Below are 21,463 nucleotides of genomic sequence, written 5' to 3'. Positions count from 1 at the left end.
GAGAGAGAGAGAGAGAAAGAAAGAAAGAAAGAAAGAAAGAAAGAAAGAAAGAAAGAAAGAAAGAAAGAAAGAAAGAAAAGAAAAGAAAAGAAAGAAAGAAAGAAAGGAAAGAAAGGAAGAAAGGAAGAAACGAAAGAAAGAAAGAAAGAGAAAGAAAGAAAGAAAGAAAGAAAGAAAGAAAGAAAGAAAGAAAGAAAGAAAGAAAGAAAGAAGGAAAGAGGGAAAAAAAAAAGCACAGCTCTTAAAATCAAATTGAGATCTCTGACATTAACAACTATAGTATTTGGGGCAAGTTTATTAACTGTAATCAAAATACCTACCTCCAAAAACGATAATGAAAGAAGAAAAGAAAGAGAAGTCTGCCTTGGCGGTGGCCGGCACTCACCTTCACCCGGACGGTCTGGTCTGACATGCTGCTCATCATGTCATTGATGGACCTGAAGAGCTGCAGCAAAGATTCCACAAAGTCGGCCTCTCCCTTGTTTTCATACAGTCTGCAAAGAAACACACAAACTGTGGGGGCCTGGCAGAAACACCTCAACATTTTTTGAATCCCTGTCTATAGCCATGAAGGGAATCCCTTGGGTGACAAGTTAGAATGAGAGACCACATCCTCAACATTCATGAAGCAAGGAAGGTGACTTGGCAGCGAGACTCATGCAGACCACTCAGTCAAGGTGGCATGCCTCCACATACAGAGGCTGACTCTTAATGCTACCACTCACTGCCTTTTCATTGTAACATACTACATCTTATAAATCTGAAAAACACAGAAAATATATAGAAAGGGAGGAAGGAAAGGGCCAAGGAAGAGAAGGAGGGAAAGAGGATGGGGAAATTCAGCTTTATTTCTACCCCACAAAAATTACACTATTAAGATGCTGTTGAGTTTTCTACCAGTGTTTTTATTTTTATTTTATTTATTTATTTTTGTGACGGAGTCTTACTCTTGTCACCCAGGCTGGAGTGCAATGGCACAATCTCGGCTCACTGCAATCTCCGCCTCCTGGGTTCAAGCAATTCTCATGCCTCAACCTCCCAAGTAGGTGGGCTTAGAGGTACCCGCCACCATGCCCAGCTAACTTTTGTATTTTAGTAGGGACAAAGTTTTACCATGTTGGCCAGGATGGTCTTGAACTCCTGACCTCAGGTGATCCACTCGCCTCGGCCTCCCAAAGTGCTAGGATTACAGGTGTGAACTGCCAGGCAGCCACTACCAGTGTTTCTAAACCCATTATGTCACAAATTGAAAATCAACAACACACTCAATTTACCAGGATCTTCTAATCCTTTAACACGATATTACAAGAGTTGCTTTACTTTTTATTTCAGAGTAACAGTGCTATACAAATGTATTCATTTCAACATCAGTGGTAACTGAAAAGTATTCAAGAGGTGGGACATATTCAATAAATAGGTAGTAAGGAAGTTGTGCATTGGTTACATGTATGCTAATATGTGTTACTAATTGAAAATAAGTCTCATCTGTAAATTATTTGTTAGCAGTTACTTCAAGTTGCTGTGTTACTAAAAAGCAACACATTTGCATTTTAAAATACTGTGACTCAGATGTTTTATTAATACAGAGTTTATTAATACTAGTTTGCTGCCTAATTAAAAATATACGATACCTGAAAACTTGTGTACAATGGAAAGTTTTGTAAACTAAGTGATAATTAATTACCCTAGAGGTAGTCTGATATTTAAATGGATTCCACTGTAAAGCAATAAATTCTGTGTAAAATGGGAAATTGCAACCTAGTGGATCTGTTTTGTAAATAAGGGTTTTCAAATGGCATTTGCTTAAGAGATGTACCAAACAATTAAAATGATGTGAGTCATGAACTTCTGCTTGCAGGTGACATGGAGAACACCTGGTAGACTGGTACAGCCCTCGGAGGCATCAAGCTGCAATCATTTTTCCCCTCAGGACATCTGTAATTCCTAGAACTGTATGGGGTAGAAGACTAAAAACCAAAATGAAAACCTCTATAAAGCAAAGTGGAATTTGTATCAGTCATCAGAGAAAATGACTAGAGTTTGGAAAAAGCCAGGGAGAGAGTCCCCAGGTAACAGAGCTGACTCTCAGATGAAAGGATCCTAGAAAGCCAGAGGTATAGTAAATGGAGACAGAGGCATACTAAGGGTACAATGTAGCCTTGAAACTAAGCAGTCTCTGATTAAAATAAGATGGTCAGCCCCACTTTGTCTAGAAGAAGGCAGGATGAATTATCTCTGGAAGATGATCACATCATCTGAAGTTTCTACAGTTTTACATACAAAAGGTCTTGACTTCAAACAAAAATTATTAATCTTAGCAGAAAACCAGACCACAGTCCAAGTGAAAGAGGAAAAAGAGAGCAGAAACAGTCCCGCAGATAATCTAGATATTACGGTTTCCTAGAACATCAAAACAGCTATAATCATCATATATGAGAACAGGGAAAATAAGATAAAAATATGACAAATAGAAGGTAAGAGAAAACTTTTAGTAGAGAAATGAATCTATTTAAAAATAATCAATGGAAATTCTAAAACTACAAAATATAATCTCTAAAATTAAAAATTTATTATATGGATTAACAAAATAGAGAGTAGACACAGCAAGAGACAGAATTAGTAAAATGGAAGACAATCTACAGAAAATAACTAAACAGAAGTACCAAGGAAGAGAATACAGAAAAGAAGGCTAGGGATGTGCAGGCATATTGAGGAGATCTAACATACATGTAATTCAAGTGCCAAGAGAAAAGGAGGAAGATAATGGGACAAAAGTAACATTAGAACAGACAATGGCCACCAATCGTCCAAAACTGATCAAAGATATCAATCAAAAAATTCAAACATGCAAGGCAGGATAAATTAAAAGCAAAAACAATCCTATGCAACCCATAGTAAGACTGTCAATAACCATAGAAAAGGAGACAAACTAAAAGCAAGAAAGAAAACAATACCATTTAAATTCAAAGATGTATCCATAAGTCTGAAAGCTAATGACTTACCATAAACGAAGAAAATCAAAACAGAATAGAATAATATATGGAAGAAGAAAATAGCTTCCAATCTAGAATGCTATAGTGAGTGAAAATATCTTTCAAACACAAAGATGAAATAAATCATTTTCATACAAACAGAGCCCCATAACTGGGCAATACTAAAAGAAATAATACAAGAGAGTTACAGAAAGAAAATGATCCCAAAGGAAAAGTGAAATTGAAGGATGAAAAACAATTACAAACATAAAACACATCAAATGAATACTAACTGTATAAAATAACAGTAATGTCTTATGGAATATAAAATATGTAGAATTGAAATACAATAATAATATAAACAGAAGAGAAGAAAATGGCAATCCTAGTGTGCTATTTTTCTGGCCATATCTAGCATTATCAGTGGATTGGTAACAGTAATCATTTGAAATACTCTAAAACAAGTCCAACATGCATGTTACCATCTCTAGGATAATTGTTAAAAATAATAGTAAAAGAATATTCAAATAATATGTTAAGAAATCAGAAAATGGGATGATTAAAAAAAGTGTAACTGGTATAAAAGAAGGCAAAAAAGGAGTAAAAGGGGAACATAACACAGATGGGGAAGGGAAAATTAATATAAAAATAATATATATAAATCTAACATATTACTTAATTATACTACATATCAATGGATGAAATGCTCCATTAAGAAGAATGTCAGACTGGATTAAAGAAAAATACAACTATATGTTGCTAATAAGAGGCACACCTTAAGTATAAAGACACAGAAAGCACCAAAATGAAAGAATGGAAATAGGTATTCCATGCAAATACTAGCCAGAAGATTAAGAGAAACTTTTCATATTGATTAAAGAATAAATCCACAAGAAAGACATCACAATTTTAAATCTGTATGCCCCCAATAACACAGCTTCAAAATCTATAAAGCATGATTAATGAATCTTTAATATTTTAAAAATTCTGCAGAACTTCTCATGAATAAAAATGTAAAACCGTTTATCTTGTACCAACCAGCATGTTTAGAACATAGCATTTTGCAGTGATCCTTTTGAAGCATCTTTCTGTAACAAAAGATCACTGTGAAAGTCTCTAGAATCTTCCCTTTTCGTTTTCCCAGATAAACCAGGGACAGCCACTTGTTTTTTCTGAGAAAAAACAACTCAGAAACATATCAATAAACAGATGAATAAGATCTGCTCATTCCTTGCTCTACTTAAATAAGTATTCATTAACAAGGAATGACAGGACCTTTGTCTATTAACTACATTCTATTTTGTGACCCAGGGAATGAGAGCAAAAAGGTCTGTACAACTTATTCATGATCAATAACTAATTATTTATAAAGCTAACACCAGATGACAGGCAAAAACTCTACGAAGCGCAAGAAACCCAGAAGAGGAGGCAGGCAATAACTAGATTTAGTAATTTGATTCTGAAGGTCTGATGCAGGATATCTGTTTTCTGCCTTTCTAGTTAATGCGATCCGCCCACACAGAAAACACAGACAAACAAAAACCAGTGGAGAAGTGCCCCTGGCTGTCAGGAATCTTTCAGTGGGTTCCCCAGGAATCAAATGTCTTTGGGCCATAGCTTTTAAACTGTTGTTCTCATTTCAAAACAAAATGAGCTTTCCAAACAAAACAAAAAATATAAGACTGCATAGCAAGAAAGATAGTAAGTTAACAATATAAGCTTCAGTATCTTCATCTCCAAAGTTTCACCTCTTTGTTCTTTGGAAGAATAATTACGGTCAGTTATCCTGGAATTTAACAAAGCTACTGAATTACAGGAAAACACAGCAGACCATTTTGAAAGCAACAGAAAAATAAGATCTCAAAAGTTTATCCCAACTGCAAAAAGGAAAACACATTCATGAATTCCAGCTGTGAGCACAATTGTTTTTCTCTCAAGGTAATACACATGCTGGAGGTAAGAAGATGAGAGTCCTAGTTTGTTTTCTTCCCCACCTCTGACAGCACCACACAGGAGACACGCTTGGAGATTGTCACAGATCAGACATTCTAGACATCTGCGTGGGACGTGGGGCTCTTTTTCCTTTAAGTAGCCTACACAAGCTAGGAAAACGATTTCATCTACAATTCAGACCTGTGATAGCACAGATGAAGTAACAACTGACATGCTGTGGTGGGATGATGGGGAGCTGGGGTGAGGAGGACAGAAGGGGAGGGATTACTAGAAGACGTCTGCCCTACCATCCAATATTCTAAGGGCATGGGTTTTCTCCTCTCATAAAATCTATGAAATATCTTCTCAGCCATTTCAGAATACAGATTTAAATTTAAGTATTTGTTGTCTCTGCACAACGCAGCTAGGTGCTCTACGTCTCAAAGAACGCTGTGTCCTTCTCTCCCCTCCGGAATCAGGGTAGGCAGCCAGGATCCACATTCAGGAAATGTTCAGAGAAAAAATAATAAAGTCAAACTATGAAAGTCTGGGATACACTTGGGGCTCAAATGCTCATTAAGTATTCATGGAAGGAAGGAAGGGACAAAGAAGAGAAAAAAGGAGGGATGGAGAGAGGAAAGAACAAAAAAAGGAGAGAAGGAAGCAGCTAGGGAAGAAGGGAAGAAAAGGGAGGGAGAGAAGGAACATGAGTATCAACCTCCCCAGAATCAGTGGGGTACAGGGGCTCACGCCTGGAATCCCAGCATTCTGGGAGGCCACAGCAGGAGGATCGCTTCAGGCCAGGAGTTTGAGACCAGCCTGGGCAACACAGTGAGACCATGTCCTACAAAAAATTAGCCAGATGTGCTGGCACCTGCCTGTAGTCCTGGTTACTAGGGAGACTAAGGCAGGAGGATGGCTTGAGCCCAAGGGTTTGAGGCTGCAGTGACCTATGACTGCATCACAGTACTCCACCCTGAGTGACAGAGGGAGGTCCTGTCTCAAATAATCATCATCATCATGACCAGGAGCAGTAGCAGCATCGTCAGGATCTCCAGAATCACTGCAGTACTTGGTCAGCTAAAGTCAGGAATGACCAGACAATGGCCTCAGAGGCCTAGGGAGCCTCACTGAGTTGTAACAATTGCTACAACTTGTCTTGTGACCACTTTGTGTCCTCGACAGTCTCAACTCTTCTAACAAACAAGTTACCCCAGCAAAGAAACTCAGTTTGTGGACCATGCCAGGCTCCTGCTGGGTCCACACCAGGACAAAGGCAGGCAGAGGGATCATGGTCTGTGCCATGCTGCTGACCACCAGAATGCAGGCATTCAGACGACTTTAGCACTGAACACTTCCTGTCCCAAACACAAGGGGCAGCTGAGTACTTCAGTCAGTTTCTATGTAGCCTAGTAGGACTAAACCATGTCAGTGGATCACTTAGGGCCTAAAGAGAAACTTAAAGCCAAAGAGATACTATTGACAGAAGTCTCAGAGATTGACTCCCAAACTAATGGAGAAGAAGGGCTCTGCAAAGCCTAGTTAAGTAAGATTTAGTAACCCAGAATGAGTTAGGGACTCGCAGAGAACAGACCTTCTGGGTTGAAGGTATGAGGAAGAGAATGTTAACTGCCCATCCATTATCTATTTCTCCCTAACTTCTTTACTAAAATCACTCTGGTTTTGTAGAAAGCATCAATCAGCCCATCTAAAAATCCTTTCCAGCTTCCTGCGGGTAGGGTGGTCATGTGACATGGTTCTGGCCAATAAGATGAAAGCACACCATACTTTCTAGGGATGGGGAAGCTCTTTCGAAGAATAGTTGGCACAGCTGTCTCCCCTTTGCCTTCCCCTCTCCTCCACCTGGAACGCAGAGTTGATGCTGAGAAGGACAGGAGCCATCTTAGGATTAGGAGATAAACAGACCCCACTAAGGATGGTGGGGCAGAGAGATCAAAGGAGCCAAGGACATCAGGACAGAGTCCTCATGCAAGTGCATGAACTCGGAACACTTCCTCCAGGCTGCACATTATGTGACTAAAAAAAAAGTGAACCCCATATGGTTAAGTTACATAAATGGGGTTTTTCTATTACATGCAGCCAATCATATTCCTAAGCACTATTAGACATCAAAGAAAAAAAAATTACGGACCATGAATCTAAGATTTTGTGCCATTTGTAGTTTGAAATTGAAGGAGATTAAAGAAAGAGGCAGAGAAATAATTTGCTACTGGTCAACCTGGGTAACTCAATCTTTTCTAAAGCAGCATTATAGCATTTACTACAATAGTAGAAACACTATGATTATCTATTTTTTTTTTTTTTTTTTTTTTTGAGACGGAGTCTCGCTCTGTCGCCCGGGCTGGAGTGCAGTGGCCTGATCTCCGCTCACTGCAAGCTCCGCCTCCCGGGTTCCCGCCATTCTCCTGCCTCAGCCTCCCGAGTAGCTGGGACTACAGGCGCCGCCACCACACCCAGCTAGTTTTTTGTATTTTTTAGTAGAGATGGGGTTTCACCGTGTTAGCCAGGATGATCTCGATCTCCTGACCTTGTGATCCACCCGTCTCGGCCTCCCAAAGTGCTGGGATTACAGGCTTGAGCCACCGCACCCGGCCAACACCATGATTATCAATGCACGATCGTTTGAAATACAAACCTCTGAATGAAAGGGAAAGTCAGCAGTGTTATCTGGTGAGAATATGCAGATCATCAAATGCCTGAGTCAATGTCATATTGATCACAAACTGCATAAGATTAACATTTTTCAAATAAAACACAACAAAATCTGTAACATCTTTCAAGTTCATCCTCCCATCCTAGTACTGATTTGGGTTTAGTGTCATCAGAGATTTAAAATCAGTGGGGAAAATATAAGAGCAAGGCAGAGGGGGCCAGGAAGTTCATTTTCATAGAATTAACTTTACTGAAATAGAATTAACTGTACTGAAACATAATCAAAATACAAGAAAACATAACCCAGCTTACCATGCTGTGTTTCACCCTGACAATGAGCAAATAAATGACAACTTAGACCCTTGAGGGAAAGCTTCAATCCACACCAAAGGTCATCATATCCATAATAAGCAAAATAAAAAGGTGTATCTTTAATATCTAAGTCAAGGATAAAACCATGATGCCCTCAAACATGCCATCTTTGTATGCAAAAATGGCAGCACGAGGATTGTGGTTTTAACCATGGGCACCCCAGAGTGCACACAAACACACTTCAGTCTCACATCACTGGTGGTTGCCACCCTGTTTATGACATCGATAGGTCAACACACAGTCAATCACTTGTTGCTCTGTCCTTATTTCTAACATGGTAGACAAATGGTCAGATTGTGAATTCTTTCCCCTTCTCCTGGGTCCTTCTGGACATGACTGCTTCAGACAAACGAAAACGCAGTGAGGAGGAAATGGGAAGGCACTGATGTGGGTCCACACTTACAATCGCTGATTTTCGCTAATCGGTTACAAGGGCACCACGCTTTTCAAAGGCAAATGTATTTGCTAATTCAGAGGGACACAGGTTAATGAACCCCATCTGTGTGTGGAACTCACAACAAGAACAATAACAACGTAGGACCACCAACATCCACTGACATCACTCATGGCAGGTCACCCACAAAATAGCCATCCCCCAAAAAACCAAGCAGAGGGAGTGAAATTGCACACCACACCCTCAGTACGCTTGCTTTTCACCTCCTTTGAATCATACAGTGAAGAGGCGTGGGCCAACTTAGAAAGTTCTCATTTTAGCACAGCTCTTAACCTGCATCTGTATCTATACAATATTAAGGCTCTCTATAAAATAATCAAGTCACAAATACCCCAATTTATTTTACCGCACAGTGTGTGAAAAATGTCACTAGGCTACAGCACTTGAGTATCCTTCCTCATGGAAATACCCTATGTGGGAAGACTTCTCCCGAAATGAAACTTCACTCTACTGAGGAAAAGAGAAGGAAATCCCAGAGTCTGTCCAAGTGAGGCAATTTCACTTGGTTTTGCCTTTTCATTGTTGTTTTGTTTTCATTTATTTATTTTGTTTTTGAAACAGAGTCTCCCTCTGCCGCCCAGGCTGGAGTGTAGTGGTGCGATCTTGGCTCACGGCAAGCTCCGCCTCCCGGGTTCACACCAGTCTCCTGCCTCAGCCTCCCGAGTAGCTGGGACTACAGGCGCCCGCCACCAGACCCGGCTAACTTTTTTATATTTTTTAGTAGAGATGGGGTTTCGCCATGTTGGCCAGGATGGTCTCGATCTTCTGACCTCGTGATCCACCCACCGCGGCCTCCCAAAGTGCTGGGATTACAGGCGTGAGCCACCGCGCCCGGCCTGTTTTGTTGTTGTTGTTCTTTTGGGGCTTTGTGCCACATAAAGATACTCTGAAAAGGGCTTCTGAGCCCTCGGTAGATGCCCAGGACTGCACCTGCACCATCGTGAATGCTTTCAGGAGCCAAGGCTGGACTCACAGGCACACATCTCAGAGGAGGAACAGGGCTCTCTCGCCTCAGCACCAGCAGGGACCCGGGAGGGTAAGGAGAGAGTGCGCAGCCCACCCCAGGATCCCTATCGAGTAGTGCTCTCTCAGCCTAGAAAGCAAAGGGAAAAAGAGGAGAAGAAGAAAGGAAAGAATAAGGGGCCGAGAGAAGGGGAAGGAAAGAAGTGAAGGATCTCCTGCCAGTCCTCTGAGAGGCCGTGCAGGGAACAGGTACGCACTGATTGAACAGGATCCTGGAGCGCACGATGAACTTGAAGATGGACTCCAGCGCTTTCATGGCTTTGTACAGCTGCTCGTTTACTCCCGGCTTCTCAGCACCGTCCACGTAGTTCTTCAACACTTTTGTCAGCTTCCTATTCACAATGCAAACACGCACAAATAAGCTCAGGAAAGGACAATATCTCAAATCTTAACTGCTAAGGAAATACACAAGTAGGTTACTTTTATTTGGTTTCCATCTATCAGTTTATGAATATCTGTAAAACGTTTCCTTTTTCTTTTTCTTTTTTTTTTTTTTTTTGAGACAGTCTCACCCTGTCACCCAGGTTGCAGTGCAATGGCACAATCTAGGCTCACTGCAACCTCTGCCTTCTGGGTTCATGCGATTCTCCTGCCTCAGCCTCCCAAGTAGCTGGGATTACAGGCGCACACCACCTCGCCCAGCTAATTTTTTGTATTTTAGTAGAGACGGGATATCACCGTTTGCCCAGGCTGGTCTCGAACTCCTGAGCTCAGGCAATCCACCCCCGTTGGCCTCCCAAAGTGCTAGGATTATAGGCGTGAGCCACCGCACCTGGCCTGTAAAACATTTCCTAATCAGTAAATGCGCCTGATAAAATCTCTCTCTGAGCGCAAAGGCTGAGCATTTAATAAGCACTTTCTAAGTGTAGATGTTCTAAGCAGGTGAAATGCGTTATCTAATTTAGCCTCTACAGCACACACTATGAGGCGGTATTATCTTATTTAATGGATGAGGAAACCAGGACTTTGACAGGTAAAACACTAGCTTCCCGAAGGTCAAACAATAAAATCGAAGAGATTTTCATTACAGCCAAACCGAGACACAAAAAATGTTTTCAAAAAGGCATGACACCAAAAATATTCTCTGATAGATAGTGGTGACGATTTTCTCAACACTGCACTTTAAAACTATTAGGTAGGGGCCGGGTGCGGTTGCTCACACCTGGAATCCCAGCACTTTGGGAGGCCAAGGCCTGAGAATCACTTCAACACAGGAATCTGAGACCAGCCTGGCCAACACAGTGAAACCCCGCCTCTAGAAAAACTACAAAAATTAGCCAGGTAGGGTGGCATATGGCTGTAGTCCCAGCTACTCAAGAGGCTGACGCAAGAGAATCACTTGAGTCCTGGAGGCAGAGGTTGCAGTGAGCCAAGATTGCGCTACTGCACTCCAGCCTGGGCGACAACAGTGAAACCTTGTCTCAAAAAATAATAATAAAATAAAATGATTAGGTGAATTTCATGTTATGTGTATTTTACAACATTTTTTTTAAAGGCATGAAATAGTATTTGTTATTGGAGAGCATCTCACTTTTATTCATGTTAGTTGATTTTCTGAAACTAGAGTTCTTACGCTGAAAATTAAAATTTTACAAAGTTTTTCAAATAGGAAGCAGTCTTAAATTTTTAAGAAATATTGTAAAAATCCTTATAGAAAAGAGTATAAACAATATATAAGAACAGTAAGAATACTATCAATGGACACATGAAGAGTTTAAAATATTTTTTACATTTCCTAATAAGATTCCCAAAAACATTTAGTTTTAAAAACATAATGACTACTACACTCTTAGTCTATTTATTTATAAATTGGGATCTAAAACCAAGTAACATCCTAATATGAAAACATTTAAAATCTTTTCCATGATAAAAAAAAGTTTACATATTTTAGAATACAAAAAAATTGATTAAAATTATTTGTAAATTTTTCATCCTACTACAGAAGCAATTATAGACAGTTGGTATAAATAAACTATATATTAGAAGCTTAATGCTATTTCATGGCTTCATAAATATTTTCAGTGTTTTCACCAGGACCTGTCGTGGGGTGGGGGGGTGAGGGGGCGGATGGGAGAGGGACAGCATTAGGAGATATACCCTAATGTAAATGACAAGTTAATGGATGCAGCACACCAACATGGCACATGTATACATATGTAACAAACCTGCACGTTGTGCACATGTACCCTAGAACTTAAAGTATAATAAAAAATACATATATATTTTTTCAGTGTGTAATTCATAGATAGGTTTTTTTAATTCCTTGCTAAAGATGAAGGGAAATGTATTAATAAACTATTTTTACTTTACTATAATTCAAATAACCAGAAAGTTCACATGATAATAGATTACTCAAAGTTTTAGGGAATGTGAGAAGGTTAGAAGGTTTTTAAAAATCTACAAATGTATGAAATTAATCAACTTCATTAATAAATACATGAAAATTAATAGAAATTTCTGCCTAGTACAGACAAACTTTGGGGTATCATAACACTGCTGTTGGATAAATGGGTATAAAATGTTTTGTTGTTGTTGAGACAGAGTCTTGCTCTGTTGCCCAGGCTGGAGTGCAGTGGCATGATCTCAGCTCACTGCAAACTCCGCCTCCCAGGTTCAAGCGATTCTCCTGCCTCAGCCTCCTGAGCAGCTGGGACTACAGGCACGCACCACCATGCCCAGCTAATTTTTGTATTTTCAGTAGAGACAGGGTTTCACCACATTGGCCAGGCTGGTCTCGAACTCCTGACCTTGTGATCCACCCACCTCAGCCTCCCCAAGTGCTGGAATTACAGGCATGAGCCACTGCACCCAGCCAGGCATAAAACATTTTAGAGGGTAAAGTGGAAATACATATTATAATATCTGTTGGAAATATCATTATAATTAAGGTTATTAAAATCCTTTGACACCAGGAATTCCAACTCTAGTAACTGTCCTACAGAAACGATAACAAATGAATCAAATGATGTTCACTGCCGCATGATCTGACTAGTAAAAATACATAAACAATGCAAATGCCCAACCTTTGAGAGCCAGTTCAATAATTGGTGATACATCCCTGCAATGAAATACTGCACAGCAGTTCAATACACAAAGTGAGAACTCCCTCATCACTACAGTAAAAAAAAGGCCAGTTTTGTCATTATGCTGTTAAAGAAAACAGCAGTTACAAAATCAAAGGTCTGTTGTGAATCTGTTCTATATTTTATATTTTCTCCCTCTGATCTTTTTGTCTGTCCTTATGCCAATACCATACTATCTTGGTTACTGATGTTTAAATCTTGAAATTTTGATCTTCTAAAATATTATTTCAGTATTTCAGACTTTTTGAAACATAAATTTTCAAACTAGCTAGTCCATTTTTTTTCACAAAAGCATATAGAATTTTCATTGAGACTGTGTTCAAACTATAATTTGAAATAAACATTCAAGCAGTATTTTATTTTTCAATACATGACCATGGTATATATTATCCAATTATTTACTTCTTTTTACATTTCTCTTAGCAAATTTTGCAATTTTCAGTCATCTATCAGTAACTTTATTCCTCATTATTTTTATTGATTTATTATTTATTTTTGAGACAGAGTTTCACTCTGTCACTCAGGCTCTGCAGAAGCGCAATCTTGGCTCACTGCAACCTCTCCTTCCCAGGGTCAAGAGATTCTCTTGCCTCAGCCTCCCGAGTAGCTGGGATTACAGCTGCCCACCACCACGCTTGCCTAATTTTTGTATTTTTAGTAGAGATGGGGTTTCGCCATGTTGGTCAGGCTGGTCTCAAACTCCTGAACTCAACTGAACCACCCACCTCAGCCTCCCTTCCAAAGTGCTGGGATTACAGGCATGAGCCACCACACCCAGCCTATGACTTTTTGATAATACCATAAACTGTACTGTACTGTACCATACTGTAATCCTATGTACTTTTAATTCCCTCTCTCAATTATGTGTACATAGACAATTGAAGTTTTCTTTTATGTTTGTTTTATTTTCAAATAAATTATAAAATAGATTCAGGAGGGTTTTTACATACAAATCACACTGTGAAAATAGTTTTTCTTTCCAATCGTTATACCTGCAATTATTTCTTCTTGCTTTACTAAGCCCAGTGCAATAATAAACAGATATGGCAAGAAGAGACATCCGCGTCTGTTCCTGAACTTACAGGAAAAGCTTTCCATGTTCCAGCATTATGTATAAGGTTAGCTATGACTTTTCTTAGCTGAGCTTTATCAGATCAAGGAACTTCCCATCTATTCCTACTTTGCCAAGAGATTTTATCATAAACAGATGTTGAATTCTGTCAAAAGCATAAAGCTTCTGAAACAGTGGTGCCCAACAGAACTTTCTGCGGTGATGGAAACCTGTTTCTGAGTTGTCCAACATGGCTCAGCACATGTGGCAACTGGGCACTTGAAATACACCTGGCACAACTGTGGAAGTAAATGTTTAATTTTATTTAAATAGCCACGAGACTAGTGCTGTGACATTAGACACTGCAGGCATTGTTAAGGCCTTTGGCTAGGCAAAGATTGTTTAGCCACAAAATGAAAATCCCTGTTTTTTTAAACGATGATTTAGGCTTTAACAAAATTAAAACTTTCTGCTCACCAAAAGACACCATTAAGAAAAGGGATAAACAGAGGCAGGAAGAAAATGTTCAAAAATTGTGTTTGACACAAAAAAATACATATATTTATGTGAATAAACACACAAACACATACACACAGATACCACACACATCAATAATAGACAACAAAATATAAAATGAAAAAGAGATTTGAACAGACATTTCACAAATGGCAAATCAAAAAAATAAACAAGTACTCAGTATCATCAGTCATCCAGTAACTGCAAAATAAAATCACCAAGAGATCTAATTTTGCCCCCAGTACAATAGCTACAAAGTCAGACAATACTAAATGTTGATGAGGATACAGAGCAAATATTCACAGATTACTGGTGGGAATGCAAAACAGTACAATCCTTTTGGAGAACTGTCCGGCAATATCTTACAAAGAAAACTATACATGTATCCTTTAGCCCGGCAATTCTACACCCAGGTGCTTATCCAAGGGAAACAAAAACAAACTTCACCAAAGACTTGGACAAGAATATTCACAGGAGCCTTATCCGGAATAGCCAAAAACTAGAAACACTTCATGTAGCCATCAACAAGAAAATGGCTAAACAAATCATGAAATATTCATACAACAAAATACTGCTCAGAAATAGAGAAGTAAAATCAAATATTTAATGATGCACAAAGCAACATGGGTGAATCCTAAGAGAATTAAGTGGAAGGGAAGACGCCAGACCCAAAAGAGCGCATGACCCCACTGGTGTAAAGTTTAAGAACAGGCAAAACACACTGCTAACAGAAACCAGAGAGTGGCTGCTTGTCTGGGAGTGGATGGGCTCAGATAGGCCAAGAGGGATGTTCCTGGGGAATGTCAATGTTTTATGTCTTGTTTTGGGCAGTGGTTCCAAAGTTATACAAAAACTGTCCAAACAAAATGAAATGAGCATTTTGTTATACCCAAATTATGACAATTTTTAAAAGTTTTTAAATTTTAAGTAAGCAAAAATAACAATGCTGTTTTGTAAAATACACAACTAGTCATAATCTTAATAGCAACGTTAATATAAACACAGGAAATAAATGCTGGCACAGTAGATATCTCCAATGTGTAGCATTATATACAGAAAACTTTTACCATCTGCACTATAACATTTGAGTAATGTGAGATTTCTTTAGTTTTTGGTTGTTGTTGTTGAGCATGTGTTATTTTTAAATGACAGAGGCTGTAGTGAGGATATGCCATTTTTAATTCCATTCATACTTCTACACTTTCAACCATTACTAGCTCATCAAATAATAATCCTTGTTCATAAGGATGACCCTCAAGCAACAGCTTACACATAATAAAAGAATAACTAAATTAACAACAACACACTTTCATTTTTTAATGTATTGAGCTGAACTACAACTCTCCAAAAACTAACACCATGCGAACAGCCAGTAAGACACCAGGAAGAATATCCCAACCAAATGTCTCCAGTCACCAACATCTTATGCACTCAACAAGATTCACTGAGGCTTTTTAAAAGCCACATGAAAGACTTTTATATTCATGAAAGCAATCTGCTGGGGTACTGACAGCATGTCTGTTTCAGTTGTGAGCCAGTAAAGGCCAGGCTGCTCACTCAGGTTATGGAATGAGACACTCAGAAGAGCAACCTTCACTGCAATTATGGATGAGCTAAGAGTAACTATTTCACCAATACATCACCATGAAAAGCTTTTTTTTTTTTGAGACGGAGTCTCGCTCTGCCCAGGTTGGAGTGCAGTGCCGCGATCTCGGCTCACTGCAACCTCTGCCTCCCAGGTTCAAGCGATTCCCCTACCTCAGCCTTCCCAGCAGCTGGGATTACAGGCATCTACCACCACACCAGGCTAACTTTTTGGTATTTTTTTTTTTTTTAGTAGGGATGGGGTTTCACCATGTTGGCCAGGCTGGTATCGAACTCCTGACCTTAAATGATCCGCCCACCTCGGCCTCCCAAAGTGCAAGGATTACAGGTGTGAGCCACCACCCATGGCCTGAAAAGCTTTTTGGGAGACTGAGTGGATGTGAAGCCACTTCTAACACTGATCAGGTGCCAGAGCTCTAGTAGGGAGCCCTGATGCTCTCAGAATCAAACTCCTGCTTGGTGTTCTGAAGAGGTGAGGTCTGCAGATCCTCCTGCCATGGTGTCCAGCCCCATCAGCTGGAAAACGCACCTTGCCACCACTCTGCGGGTGGTGCTCACTGCACAGGAGAGCATGCAACACCCTGGCACGAAGCCTGCTTCACTCAGTTTTACTAATTTTCCCAAACTTACTGGACCACACCCCTCTTATTACATCTATTAGTATCCCAGGGAATAAACATTCCATAGAACACATTTTGGAAATTCTTCAAACCAGTTAAAAAAAAGAAATAAAAATAATAATAATTTGCAAAGAGAAGGACTTAGAACCAACAAATGTATCTTAACCTGGAATTAGACAGCAAAAAGAAAGAAAATAAATAAAAGAAGGACTTAGAACCAGCAAATGAATCTTAACCTGGAATTAGACAGCAAAAAGAAAATAAATAAAAATAAATCTGCCAGGCCATCTTATATCTGCACAAACAGCAACCCCCTTGGCACTGGCTAGAGGGGCGGAGCAGATGGAGCACCAGTTGTCAGTGAGGAGCCTGCAGCAGCTCCGTAGGGTGGACAAAAAGGAGCCCAGCCATGCTGGTTTTATGGAAGAGCAGCCTCCAAAGCTGACGCCTCCTTTCCTTCTCACTCGGACCAGTGCTGCTCAGTCCAGTGGGGCTCCAGCATCCATGAACTACCCACGCGGGGGAGCCGCAGACACAGCTCGGGGTGCTGAAGAGGACTGCCTGCTGCCAAAATCTTTCATGCCTTCTCTTGGTGTTCTTTGGGAAGAAGGGCTAAAGATCTCAACATTCACCAAAGGAGAGAGGCTACATGGACAAGACTCTACAGTAATCCTGTACCTGCCAAAGCCTTCTAGAGGAGAAGAGGACAAGGACAATCTGGCATAATACTCAGTACTGGAATTTGGCCTGGCCCAGACAATACTGTAAGCATATCACCAATGCAGGGCGACCTTCCATGATGTGGTCACAGCTGTCTGAATCACCACTGACTCCTCGGGAATTTCAAGGTGGAGACATGGGGCTGCTAAGGAACCACCTGAGGTTGCCAGTTTACCAAAACATGCTAACAATACTTATTTTCCAAAATAAAAGTTTCTTTTCCAGCAGATTCCAAAGATTGAATGAGAGGATTCTTTTTTTTTTTTTTTTTTTGAGATGGAGTCTTGAATTTGTCACCCACGCTGGAGTGCAATGGTGCGATCTCAGCTCACTGCAACCTCTGCCTTCTGGGTTCAAGCGATTCTCCTGCCTCAGCCTCCCGAGTAGCTGGGACTACAGGCACGTGCCACCGTGCCCAGCTAATTTTTGCATTTGTAGTAGAGATGGGGTTTCGCCAGGTTGGCCAGACTGGTCTCCAACTCCTGGCCTCATGGGATCCACCTGCCTCGGCCTTCCAAAGTGCCGGGATTACAGGCGTGAGCCACTCCGCCCGGCCATGAGGATACTATTCTTATCTCAGGCCCATCACAGCATAAAGAAAAAATAGTACTTTTTGTTTGTCTCATTAGGAAACTCGTCAAAATCTCCATTTTTCTTTCTCCACCTATGAGAACGGCTGCATCACTCTTTCCCCAACAGGATAGCGTGGCAAGGCTGGCGCCAATGAAGAGATGTGGCTGCAGTGTGGTAAACTGATTCATGGCTCTCATCTTCTGAAATTCAAGCGAGGAGCCTAATCTGAGAAGAGCTGTTTGGCCATATTTCAATCAAGAGGCAGAATTTTGGAAACGAGCACACCTGGAGGGCGTGCTACGTTTGCTGCAGTCTGCAGGCCACTTCTGCAAATCCCACACGCTCGTTTTGGTCACGAGAGCCAGGAAAAGTGCCCTGCAATGCACCCTCCCCACAGTCCGTAAGGAACTACTCAACATGCCCACACACCGGGCGTCTCCACTCAGCCAACAAAATGTTTTAAACAAACGTTTATTAGCAAGCAAGTGCAAAGAACTAGTCACAGCTCGTTCCGCAGGCTGGAGGACCTCACGGCTCTTAGCCTTCCTGGAGTTCCACCCACCACCTGTCTGTCTCGAGGCAGACAGCAAAGAATCCAGGCGCAGGACTGGGGTATATTAACAGCTGGCTTCAGAAGGCCAGAGTCCTCTGACATGAGTTCGTGACTGCACACAGGGAGGAAAAACAGGTATTCTGCAAAGTATGTTGATGACACAGAAGGGAGTTTTAACTAAATTTACTCACACTAAAGAGAATCCTTTCTACTGATTCTAAGTGGGATGTTCTTAAAGACACTATTTAAATCTTTATGTTTTGCTGTAACTCACACGATAAAAAGTTTGATAAATGCCAATAAATTCCACCACGAAAGAGCCGGTAAGTCACCATAATAAATCTAATAATAATGAAACCCAGTAATTGCTTAGTGCTTTTTAAGTGCCAGGGATTAGTCCAAGCACTCTACATGTAATAACTTACTAAAATTTCTACACAAGCCCACAATCATGCTCTGATTACAGACAAGAAGGCTGAGGCTCAGCAAGGTTAAGCAACTTGCCCAACAGAGCTTGAGAGGGACAGAGCTGCACATCAAGCCCAGGCAGCCTGACTCCAGACCCCAGGGCTCTGCTCTTCAACACCAGGCACGCTGCTAAGCTGGCCCAGGCACCACGCGCAGCCTCCGGTGTCTTCCTAGACCTCTGGGGCACAGACAGGCAGAAGGGTGGACAGAAGGAATCCAAGACAGTGACAGCTGAAGCTTGTCAAAGAAAAGGGAAGGGGCTCTTTAAAGAGCAAGGAGGTACATTGCAAAGTACAAAACTGCATCTAATTCACACTCAACAACCAATCTCCTCAACACAGGAACACATGCATTTATCCATTCATCAAAGGCTCATGGGAAATCCGCAGTGTCAGACACTCCACATCCATAGCTCAGTTTCATCGAACATAAACTGAAGATTTCCAAGATAAATGTAAGGTGTGTGGGAGAACAAGAATTTATTCCAGAATATTATGATGATTTATCACATATCTCTTTCAACAAGGTTTTTAGATATGTTAAGAGGAAAACAACACTAAAAATTATCCCAGTAAACTCAAGAGTTTTGAGCGGGGGTAAATACACAGTCATAGACAAAAGTACATGAAAAAGACTCTAAATAGCACAAATACCAAAAAAAGAGGTACTGATTTTAAAACAAAGTAGGAACTTACGTGTAGGCTAAAGTTGCACTAAAGTGTTTCTTAATGTAAGTTTCCAAAACAGGATTAAAATGCTGAAATTTTCTATCAGCAATCAGTCCAATGATAAATACCTGTCAAATTAATCAGTAATATTTTCATTAGCATAACATAATGTAAGCCATTTTATAATCTTCATCAGAACCATTTGCACCCCTGTGTTAGGAAATGAACCAGAACATTTTCACATAGAAGTTGGTGGCTAGTTTACCTCTTCTTACCCTGGAAATGACATTTGCCTAACTACAGTTTTACAATTAAAAAGAAAAGAAAAGAAAAAAAAAAATTGGCCACCCCAATTCATCTTTGATTGGATTTACAACTGAAAATGCGTTCAAAGTCACTGTGACGAAGCCCCCACCCCCAGCCTCAAAGGCTGCAGCATGAAACAACGCTCTTATCCAAGCACATGAGAAGGAAAGCTCTCTTACCAGAGCATCAAAGACCAATGTGTCAAAAGTCTCACTCTCCGAATTCTCCATCATGATGTTGAAGAGGGCATCCAACGTGTCCTGAAGAAACTGCACAGACACAGAAGGTCAGCTGAGAGTGTGAACCCTCCGGACTCCCCGACACACTGGAATAGCTATCATCTCCGCCGTACTCCAAATACCCACCTTGCCCCCAACACTACCTGTAAAGCCATTCGGGATCTTTCACAGTCACTAGATACACAAGACAAAAATTTTGGATGAGTGAATTCAGAACAAAGAAATGATGCCACCAGAGTTAAATGGAGAGGGTCAAAGCAAGGAGAGGGCCTACTGCTTCCCCCAGGCGGCCTTTCCAACCCTCTTCCTGGTTTTCATCAGGCTGGTGACAAAGCGCTGAATGGCAACTCTGGGAAGACGCATCTGACTCATTCTACACACTGGGTACAGGACTCCGGCTAGTGAATGGGCAGAAGCTACATAGGGACAGGACCCAGCTGAGCGGAAGAAAGGACCTTCTACCAACCAGGGTGCCCAGGTACGGAAGAGGATCGTGATTCTGAAACTGGAATACACAGCACTATCCCAGTTTTGGGACCAGAAGGTGCTTACTTTATTCAACAACAATGTCGAAATTAGTTACAGCTGACTAAAATTTACCAAATAAATTCTATCGCAAAGAAGGACAAAGCATCATACATGTAATTAGGAAGAGACTTCAAAGGCATGTCACACTAAAAGTCAGCTTCAAGTCCCACCCCATCCTCCCCTGCAGGAAATGTAAGATGGCCTGAAGATGACTGTGTTCAAAGTGATGATCTGTATTACAAGAGAAGGTCAAGAAGAGGCAGAACGCCACACAACGAAATACTGGCCATAAACATGAAGTACCGATGTATCATGATTACTCATTAGGGATACACAAAGGGAAACCATCATGAGATATCACTTCACACCCACTATCTGGCCTACAGTTTAAAAGAAGAATAAGAAGAAGTGTGAGCAAGAACGCAGAGAAACTGAAGCCCTTGTACATTGCAGGTCGAAATGTACAATTGTGCAATTGCTATGAAAAACAGTTTGACAATTCCTCAAAAAGTTAAACACAGATTTACCACGAGTCAACAGTTTCATTCCTAGCCATATCTCCAAAAGAAAGGAAACATATGTTCACAAAATAACTTGTACACAAATATTATTCATCATCTCCAAGAAAGCAGAATCAATACAAATGTGTGTCAACTAATGAATGGAAAGACAATCTGTGGTCTATCCATGTGATGGAATGTTATTGGCCATAAAAAGGCATGAAGCAGGCCAGGCGCAGTGGCTCACACCTATAATCTCAGCACTTTAGGAGGCCGAGGAGGCCGGATCACCTGAGGTCAGGAGTTTGAGACCAGCCTAACCAACATGGAGAAACCCCATCTCTACTAAAAACACAAAATAAGCCAGGCATGGTGGTGCATGCCTGTAATCCCAGGAGAATCGCTTGAACCTGAGAGGCGGAGGTTGTGGTGAGCCAAGATCCTGAGACTGCGCCATTGTACTCCAGCCTGGCCAACAACAGCGAAACTTCGTCTCAAAAAAAAAAAAAAAAAAAAAGAAAAAAAGCCGTGAAGCACTGACAGTTGCTACAGCACTGATATACCTTGAAGACACAACGCTAAGTGAGAGAAGTCAGACACAAAAGGC

The 21,463-nt window shown here is 40.8% G+C and overlaps 1 protein-coding gene across 1 annotated transcript in view; it reads right to left on the bottom strand.

Annotated features, from left to right (window-relative positions):
* DOCK1 (dedicator of cytokinesis 1) overlaps positions 1-21,463 on the bottom strand; it is a 545,861-nt gene that overhangs the window by 417,611 nt on the left and 106,787 nt on the right. Inside the window, exons 26-29 of the mRNA XM_011967590.1 lie at positions 19,769-19,858; positions 19,311-19,411; positions 9,624-9,758; positions 386-494 (exon numbers count right to left, since the gene is read on the bottom strand). Coding sequence (XP_011822980.1) covers positions 386-494; positions 9,624-9,758; positions 19,311-19,411; positions 19,769-19,858 — 435 coding nt within the window. The remainder of the gene's footprint in view (positions 1-385; positions 495-9,623; positions 9,759-19,310; positions 19,412-19,768; positions 19,859-21,463) is intronic.

The sequence above is a fragment of the Mandrillus leucophaeus genome, unplaced genomic scaffold (genome assembly GCF_000951045.1).
Source record: "Mandrillus leucophaeus isolate KB7577 unplaced genomic scaffold, Mleu.le_1.0 Scaffold801, whole genome shotgun sequence".
Classification (NCBI taxonomy): Eukaryota; Metazoa; Chordata; class Mammalia; order Primates; family Cercopithecidae; genus Mandrillus; species Mandrillus leucophaeus.
Note: the sequence above shows the minus strand (reverse complement) of the source record. Positions and strands in the feature narration are given on the sequence as shown.